Raw genomic sequence first — 9,681 nt, forward strand, 5'->3', positions numbered from 1 at the left:
ATGCACCTCTCCTCGTAAATAGTTGCTACCAGACTGAGACACCTTTGACTGAAAATAATTGTAATTTATGTTGGGACAGAGCGTTCTTGCTTTGCAAATCACAGCTAGCAACCATGTAGACCATAACAAGTATGTTGATTGGATGTGTAGTAAATGGCCTACAAACGCCTTTCCGCTGTGTCGTCATTATGGCAGTGCCAGCCCCTTTCCTGGAGCACAATATGGGAATCTGACAGTCGCATTGCTGCATCTGACGTAATGGTGTTTGGTCGGCTCTGAGCTGGCCCACTAAATAAGTCTTTTGCAACAGTCATGGCAATATCACTTTTGTATCCCACCTGGAAGTTAGCGCATGGGTCTGTTCCTGTAAACTGAAAGTTTGGCTGAATGAAGGAAGTGAGTAGGAGCAGGAAAAGTTGAAAATCTCTCGGTACTGCTCTTAGAAATGGTTGTACTATATCACAATATTAACTGAATACATAACTTTGCACTGAGTTGCGAAGCCTTAGACTCATTGTAGGTAGTACATAGTCTCAATAGGAAGCAAAGTCTCCCTGCCATCTGCTCTTGATCAAGATGGGCAGAATCTGTCATGGAGCTCATAGATCATCACAGCACCGGCTAGAGGGCGCTGTCGTCGATGTCTGTTGTAGTACCAACTTAAGAACTTTCACCTACGCCGTGGCCTCGTACCTATCGATACCACATCTCTCCCCCATGAAACGATGCACCATCATTGAGTAGGGCTTCCGACGACAGGTGGAGAAACCCAGGGGTGCGCAGCTGAGGGGGCGGACAGCGGAACTACTGAGCTGTGCTGTCCACTCGCGATCCCGAATTGCTCGTGGAAAACCTGTCAAGGTCGCGCACCGCCACTGGGTATGCTCGGATGAGCAGGTGGAGCTACGACCTCCATGGGCGACGGCGGCGGCGGCGTGACGGCAGCCTCAGCGTCCATCGGTACCAGCAAAACGGAGGGACACGGCGGCGCCAGCAGCGGCCGGAGGTAGGGCCGTGTTGGCGGCCAGAGGCGCCCGTCCCATGCAGGTAACCGGACTGGCAGCGGCGACTTCGACGACGGCAGGCGGGGCGACCGTGGCGGGGTTCCGAGCAGCGGAGGGCCATCGGTGGGGTCGTAGGCAGAGGTGGCAGAATCCGTGAAGCCTCCAATTCTGCCAGAAAACAACCAGCGGCAGAAAACCGAGGACGGTACAAACGGATTTGGTTCCGGTGTCGCTTGTCAGTGCCAGAGGGACAAGAAATGACAAATAAGGCTCGGCCAAGCTGGAGAAGAATGAGTCCCTGCTCCCAGCGCTGCCTGCCAGAGTGAACGCAATAGAACACTAAATCATGTGGCGCCGTGCCACAACGAGGCGAAGCAGCGGGAGCACGCGCCGGTGGGTGCAATAGCTGCAGGAGCGACCGTGTAAGGTGTCAGGCAAATCCAACACCTTCCATGAAAACCGTGACATGATAAGCTAATCCAGTAGCATATCACATAGCTTCGAATAAATTGTCACATTAAATTGACCAAAGTAATACGTGTAACGAGTGAGCAAATGGAATACCACAGACTAACACAAGAATGCCTAAATGCATGTCATACCTTCCCACCGTGAGACAGACGCAGTTCCGAGGGGAAAAACGAGAACAGAAGCCGAGAGCAGAACCGTGTTAAGCTGGAAGGCCCTACGATAAGGGACGGACGGACACCCACGTCGCCAGCTAACTGCTAGGACCACACTACCCGCAAGTTCTAGCGTGAGACTTTTTCTCGTCTCGGTTACGTCAAGACCACCCCCCCCCCCCCCCCCCCAGTCCATGTTAAAAGCTAGAGCCCTTCAGAAGAACAGTATAGATCTTACGATAACACAAAAAGGGCTACACCACCCGCAAGTTTTAGCGTGAGACTTTTTCGCGTCTCTGTTACGTTAGGACCACCCCCAGCCCATGTTAAAAGATAGAGCCGTCCAGAAGAACAGTATAGATCTTACGATAACGCTAAAAGGACCACACCAGCTGCAAGTTTTAGCGTGAGACTTTTTCGCTTCTCTGTTACGTTGCAAACTTTAAAAACATTGCCCCATTACGTAAAACATAACGTTTCTCATTGGATAGACAGAATTTTTGTAGGCGGAGCTGATTGGTCAGATGGAAACACAGCCAGATAGTTTTTTTAAAACCAACTTCGGTAAATTATAGCAATGAGAAGTTAGGAGAGAGTTGCTTCCGAGACAGCGAGGAGAGAGTTGCTTCGGAGACGGCGAGGTGAGCGGAGCTGTGCTGCCTGCCGCCCCCTGACGAACACCAACAACGGAATGAACGCACGCGATGCTGCATAACAGCGCATAAAGCTTCACTCAGAACTGCAGAAGTCTCATGTCGTACACCCCCTTTTTGCGTAATACTAGTGTCGATCGTCAATTAAGGCTCATGGTGTTCACATTTGCCACTTGAAGTAAAAATCTGAAACGCGATGATTTTTCTGTTATATAGTTATTGAGAAGCCACATCAGCCACTGTAATTTACGACAAGTTAGATAAGTAATTAAAGATAATTGAGGATCACTGTAGACCATTTTGATAGTTTTCTCTTTTGTGAAACTTAATTTAAACCTACATTATAGATGTGATATGGCATAGGTCATCCTTCGACCCATTGTAGAACTTGGAAACCCATTCAGGGAATATTCGTTCACATTTTTGTTGAACGCAGTTGGTTTTTACCATCCTGTATTAAAACATTTCCTTCTATCAATTGTGCAATTTATAAACGATGTTTTGTGAGTAGAATAAAATTTCCAGTGGTAAACTTAACTGCTTTTTCGACGTTATTTTACCAGTTAACTAAAAATAGGAAAGCCTTGAACCCCTTCCACTAAATTTAGTTAGTATTAAGATTCATTTACAGGGAGTGCAGTGGAGCTGACGCTGAAATCATTAAGTATTTGGTTATATCATCGCTAGTCTCACTAAACTCTTCTGAGTTCTACATGTCATGTGTGGTCTGACGTCTCCTTACCAGCAACAGGTCCCAGGTTCAAACTAGTCAATTCCCTAAAAAACACGCTCAGAGCGTCGTTGCGCGAAAGTGGTAGGGAGACACGATGTAGAAAAAACAGACACCTCGCAGAATGTTTAGAACCGATGGGCTCGGCCATGTAGCAATTCCACTGAGGAGCGGGAGCCGAGCGGTTGCGAGCAACATAAAGCAAGGAAAATCCAGAGCGCATGCTCGCGAGAACGCGTGGCGCGAAAATTGCTCATCTGCGACATAAACATACGCACAAAATGTTCAGCCTCGCCGTTCGCCTGGGAGTGGAATGGGGCTGAGGTCAGATGGCGAATGCCATTAGCAGCACAGAATGGTTCAAACTCTGAGGACACGAATTGGGGCCATTGTCGGAGACAATAACTTCAGGAAGGCCCTCAATGCAGACAATAGACGTCAAATCCTGAATGGTACTGGCAGATTTAGTAGAAGATATAGGTACAACAAAAGGAAAGTTGCTGTACAGATCAATGACTATCAACCATCGGGTGTCCCAGTAAGGACCGCAAAAGCAATATGAACGTGCTGCCAAGGCGCAGTAGGAGTCGGCCCTACGGAAATAAGCGTTGGCGGGGAGCAGATTGATGTTCCACGCGACAGCGACAGTTAGCAAGCAAATTCGCAATATGTTTATCAATGCTGACCCAAGTGCAGTGACGATGCGCTAATTGCTTCATCCCCACTATACCCCAACGACCAGCATGCAGCAAGCAGAGAATTTCCCACTGCAACGAACGGGGTACAACCACACGAGACTGATCACTGTAGTTCGTAACAAGATAACACCATGGTGTGCAGACAAGTTGTGACGCTGCGCAAAGTAACGTCGAACAAGTGGATCATGAACCTGCATAGCAGATGGAGGCCATTGAGTACGAATATACTGCAAGAGAATCTTCAAAGAAGCATCCGCGGCTGTCGCGGAAGCAATGCGTCGAAAATCCACCGGAAAACCATCAGCTAATTCCTTATCTTGCGAATCAATAAACATGCAGGACAATTCGGAAGAATCAGACACTCCGTCAGGACCGATGGGCAGACGAGACAAAACATTAGCATTGCCATGCTGGGCCGTGGGCTGAAACAAGTTTTCGTAATTGTAGCGTAGTGTTCTCCTTAGTAGGTTTGTTGCATTTTCTAAGTGTCCTGCCAATAAAACTCAGCCTTTCTTTAGCCTTCCCCACAACAGTTTCTATGTGCTCTTTCCTACTTACGTTCTTCATAATTGTAATACCTAGGTATTACAATTAGATTAGACTGATTTATGGTGTAACCGAAGTTTAAGGAGTTCATTTTAGCAATCATCTGGATTACCTCACACTTTTCGTTATTTAACGTCAACTTTTCGCACCATTCAGATATTTTTTCTAAAACGTTTTGGATTTTGTTTTGATCTTCTGATGACTTTATTAGTCGACAAACGACAGTGTCATCTGCAAACAACGGAAGACGGCTTCTCAGATTGTCTCCCAAATCGTTTATACAGATAAGGAACAGCAAAGGGCCTATCACACTACCTTGGGGAACGCCTGAAATCACTTCTGCACCACTCGATGACTTTCCGTCAATTACTACGAACTGTGACCTCTCTGACAGGAAATCGTAAATCCAATCACATAACTGAGACAACATTTCATAAGCACGCAATTTCACTACGAGCAGCTTGTGTGGTACAGTGTCAAAAGCCTTCCGGAAATACAGGAATACGGAATCGATCTGAAATCCCTTGTCAATAGCACTCAGCACTTCGTGTGAATAAAGAGCTAGTTGTGATTCACAGAAAAGATGTTTCTCAAAACCCGTGTTGACTGTGTATCAATAGACCGTATCCTTCGAGGTGATTCATAATTTTTTAACACAATATATGTTCTAAAATCCTACTTCTAGTCGACGTTAACGATATGGGCCTGTAATTTAGTGGATTACTCCTACTATCTTTCTTGAATATTGGTGTGACCTGAGCAACTTTCCAGTCTTAGCGAACGGATCTTTCATGGAGCGAACGGTTGTATATGATTGTTAAGTATGGCGCTAATGCATCAGCATAATCGGAAAGGAATCTAATTGGTATACAGTCTGGACCTGAAGACTTGGTTTTATTAAGTGATTTGAGTTGCTTCACTACTTCAAGGATATTTACTTCTACGTTACTCATGTTGGCAGCTGTTCTCGATTCGAATTCTGGGACTTTTACTTCGTCTTCTTTTGTGAAGGCATTTCGGAAGGTTGTTATCACGCAGAGAAGGCTTTGATTGTTTTCTTGCCGCTAACGTACTTCACATACGACCAGAATGTTTTTGGATTTTCTGCCAGGTTTCGAGACAAAGTTTCGGTGTGGAAACTGGTATACGCGTCTCACATTGAACTCCGCGCTAAATTTCGAGCTCGTGTAGATAATAGCCAATATGGGGATTTTGCGTCTGTTTAAATTTGGCATGTTTGTTTCGTTGTTTCTGCGACAGTGTTCTAACTCGTTTTGTGTACCAAGGAGGGTAAGCTCCGTCGTTTGTTTGTATATTTGGTATAAATCTCTCAATTGCTGCACATACTATATCTTTGAATTTAAGCCACATCTGGTCTACGCCTATATTATTAACTTGGAATGAGTGGAGATTGTCTCACAGGTAGGCGTCAAGTGAATTTTTACCTGCTTTTTTGAATACGTATATTTTTCGCTCATCTTTCGAGGATTTTGGGATTACAATATTCAATCTCACTACGACAAACCTGTGGTCACTAATCCCTATATCGGTTTTGATGTTCGTTATTAACTCAGGATTATTTGTTGCTAAGAGGTCAAGTGTGTTTCCACAACCGTTTACTATTCGCGGAGGCTCATGAACTAACCGCTCGAAACCATTTTCAGAGTATAAGTTTAACAAAATTTCGGATGATATTTTATGCGTACTTCCGGAATGAAACATGTATTTTCGCCAACATATCGAGGGTAAATTAAAGTCACCACCAACTATTATTGTATGATTCGGGTACGTGTTTGAAATCAAACTCAAGTTTTATTTGAACCTTTCAGCAAATGTATCATCTGATCTGGGTGGTCAGTAAAAGGATGCCATTATTATTTCATTCTCGTTGCCAACAATGACTTCGGCCCATACTAACTCACAGGATGTATCTACTTCAATTTCGCGACAAGGTAAACTACTTCTGACAGCAACAAACACGCCACCGCCAACGATGTTTAGCTTATCTTTTCGGAACACCGTTAGGTTCAAAAATGGCTCTGAGCAGTATGGGACTTAACATCAGAGGTCATCAGTCCCCTAGAACTTAGAACTACTTAAACCTAACCACCCTAAGTGCTATGTCTGCGTAAGCATAAGAAACTAGCGATCAATGTCTGACAACAATTTATTGGACTGTTCAGTTAAGCAAAACAAATTCTCCAAGTATAACACCAACACAAAACAATGATCCGTCTTTGAATCACAACTACATACAAGAATAATGTCGAAAACAACTTAAATAATTTCCTACTAGTCTCCACCAGAGACTTCTCCGATATACCAAGCCTAATATAGAGATCAGCGAGGCGATAGTAGTTAAGCTGGCCTAAGATGGACTTCAGCTGGTAGACGCCCTGCGACGGCGGCAGCTGCTGGATGGTCTCGATATACTGGTGTGTGGGGCGAATGCTGGAGGCGCTGAGGACATGGCCAAGGTACGTCATCTGAAGCATAAAAAAAGACATTTCTCCTTGTTGCAACGTAAGCCAGCAGCCTGGAGGACGCGGATGAGGTGGCGGAGGTTGCGGGCCAAGTCCGGAACAGAGGTGCCCACGACTAGGATGTCATCCAGGTAGTTCGCCATACCCAGAACGTCCTTTGCCATGGACTCCAGATAGCCTGAAAAATGGCGGGAGCGCTAGCAACCCCAAAAGGAAGGCGGTTGTAGCGGAAAAGCCCAAAAGGAGTGGAGATGACCAAAGCAGCTTTGGATGGCTCATCCAAAGGTAACTGGAGGTACGCATCCCTCAGGTCTATTTTGGCAATCACCTTGCCGCCAGTCCAACGGCTATGGGGAATGGGGCTGAGGATGCCCTCATCCTCCAGGCATTGAAGCTCCTGCCGTAACTTGTCATGGAGGGCGAAAGGAACCGAGTGAGCCTTATGGAATTTCGGGACAGCAAAGGGAAGGAGTTCGACGTGGGCCTCAAACCCTGAAACCCCTGGAGACAGGGTTGGAGAAAACAGCAAAGAATTCCTGCAACGGTTGCTGGAGGTGGTCACCCGCCGAAAGAGACTGGACCGCTGACTCTGAATCATGGATCTCCAAGACCAATAAAGGGAAAAGATCCATGCCCAATAGGTTCGTGGCCATGGGCACGGAGAGGACAAATATCCGAGCCTGAACATCATGAGAGCAGTACTGGTCCCGAGCAGGGAACCACCCTTGGAGGTTAATGACATCATTACTGTATCTCCGCAGCGCCGCATGAAAAGGATGGAGAGGTGGGGAACCCAAACAACGGTGGGAGCCAGCATTGATGATGGTGGCAGAGGACCCTGTATCCACTTGAAACAGGAGGGACACGCCTTCAACCTGTACCATCAGAGTGATTGCCGCCATTGATGGTGGAAAGACGGACTGAACAAAGGAAACCTGCAGCGGAGGGACGGAGTCGTCCTCCAGAGAGTCAGAAGCATCGATGAACGTGTGGTCACCGAGCATCGAAGAGGATGACCGGCACACCTCCGCCTTGTGGTCCTGTTTTCCGCAATCAACTAGGATGTGCGTAGTAAAATGTTGCCGACAGGACAGTAATCCTTGCTGCTGTTGTGGCTGGGGCAGCTGACGCCGCCATCGCGGCGGCTAATCCGGTGGTGGAGGGGCCACGCCCCCTGTATCCAGAAATGGGGGAGGGCCCTCCATACGGGGGGACCTGCGAGACCCCTGTGAGGCATACTGGCGCTGCGACAGGTGGGCGACAAAGACCTGTGCAGGGGGAAACAACTCGGTCAACGAGGAAGTAGGCTGCTCATGAGCGCTGACAACATTTAAGCCAGTATCCAGCGATGGATCCTTCAATTTAAGAATATCGGTCCACAAAGAACATCTGGAGCATGTACGAGAAGCATGTCCCGAATGAGCGCTGAACCATACAACTGTTTACACGAGGGGTTACCACAAAAAAAACCGACAGTCCCGGGAGAGGCCTTGATGTGTGGCAACCCACTCCCTGTAAGATTGGGAGGGGAGCTTCAGACAACAAAAAAACTTGTGATGGGGAGCCGCCACGTGGACCTGAGAATCAAAATACCCCAACAAACTCGAAGCCAACTATAAGTACGAGAGAGCATGTGGCTCCGTGTCGGTGTGCAACTGCTGCAACAGATGCTATATTTCCGGACCGACATAGGCAAGAAGATTCGCGCGCCTCTGCACGTCGCCAACGACGTCATGCGCCAAAAATGTTCCAACCATGCTACATAATTTCCCCAAGGCTCCAAAGACTTGTCAAACTTAGGAAAAGCGGGAGGTATGGCCCGCAGCCCCACGACAGGGGAAGCGGATGGAGCACTCAGTGACTGAGACACACGGGAGACAGCAGACAGAGCCTGCAATTGCTGAATAATAAGTTCATTCATCTGCTGCATACTCACTAAAAGCGCGAGGACGCTTGCTGAGGGCTGATCGATGCCCAGAATATTCTCTGCCATGGAGGAGAAAAAGCAGCAAATACGTGAAAACTATGAACCAACTCGTCGGCACTGCTATTACTGCGTAAGCAGAAGAAACTAACGATCAAAGCCCAACAACAATTTATTGGACTGTTCAACTAAGCAAAACAAATTCTCCCAGTACAATAAAAACAAAAAAAAAAAGACCTGTCTTCGAATCACAACAACATACAAGAATAATATAGAAAACAACTGAAATAATTTCCTACTAGTCTATGCCAGAGACTTCTCCGATATACCAAGCCTAATCCAGAGATCAGCGAGAAGATCCAGCCGAGCGCCTGCCTTTATAGCGCTTTGGAAGATGAGTACCTTGGAACTATTTTCTATCACGTGGTTTGACGTGCGAAAATAGTTCCGAGATCTGCAGCGACATCTTCCGTATGTTTATGTGAGCTGGTAGTGGCCCCTGGTGGCCGCTTGTGTCATTGCTGTGGTGTTGTTATTGTGGTTGTTGTTGTGGCCGTTCATCAATATTGCCTGTCGGTTGTGTAGTGCTTCGGTGTGCCTGCAATGCGGGCAACCCGCGACTGCAGGCTGTTAGTTTGGTTGCTGATACTCTAGACGCTGTGATGTCTGGTGGAGAAGGCCCCAGCACTAAGGACATCACACATATCGATGCCCGAGGCAGGATTCAAACCTGCCACCGTAGCAGTCTCGCAGTTCCGGACTGAAGTGCCTAGAACCGCTCGGCCACCGCGGCCGGCACACCGTTAGGTTCTTCGCAAAAATTTCGGCTGAGCTTATATCCGATTTTAGCCAGCTTTCAGTGCCTATAACGATTTGAGCATCAGTGCTTTCTATTAGCGCTTAGAGTTCTGGTACTTTCCCAACACAGCTACGACAATTTACAACTACTATACCAATGATTCCTGTATCGACGTTCTTCCCGTGTTCACCTTGCGCACTTTGTGGCTGAACCCCTTCTTG

At 47.1% G+C, this 9,681-nt stretch overlaps 1 protein-coding gene across 1 annotated transcript; it reads right to left on the minus strand.

The window, feature by feature from the left end:
• Positions 1-856: 856 nt before the first annotated feature.
• LOC124556093 (proline-rich receptor-like protein kinase PERK10) lies at positions 857-8,730 on the minus strand. The gene is made up of 2 exons (XM_047130118.1): positions 8,534-8,730; positions 857-1,172 (listed from the first exon to the last, which is right to left on the minus strand). Exons 1-2 carry the CDS (start codon positions 8,728-8,730, stop codon positions 857-859), a joined length of 513 nt encoding a protein of 170 aa, XP_046986074.1.
• Between the last annotated feature and the right edge of the window lie 951 nt (positions 8,731-9,681).

This window comes from Schistocerca americana, chromosome X, assembly GCF_021461395.2.
Source record: "Schistocerca americana isolate TAMUIC-IGC-003095 chromosome X, iqSchAmer2.1, whole genome shotgun sequence".
Classification (NCBI taxonomy): Eukaryota; Metazoa; Arthropoda; class Insecta; order Orthoptera; family Acrididae; genus Schistocerca; species Schistocerca americana.

What these genes read in the sequence shown, in the direction of transcription:
- LOC124556093 (XM_047130118.1), bottom strand. Translation starts at nt 8,730, where the DNA reads ATGGCAGAGAATATTCTGGGCATCGATCAGCCCTCAGCAAGCGTCCTC. An exon ending in ATACCTCCCGCTTTTCCTAA is followed by an intron (nt 1,173 to 8,533) that starts GTTTGACAAGTC and finishes GTTTTCTGGCAG; the next exon opens with AATTGGAGGCTTCACGGATT.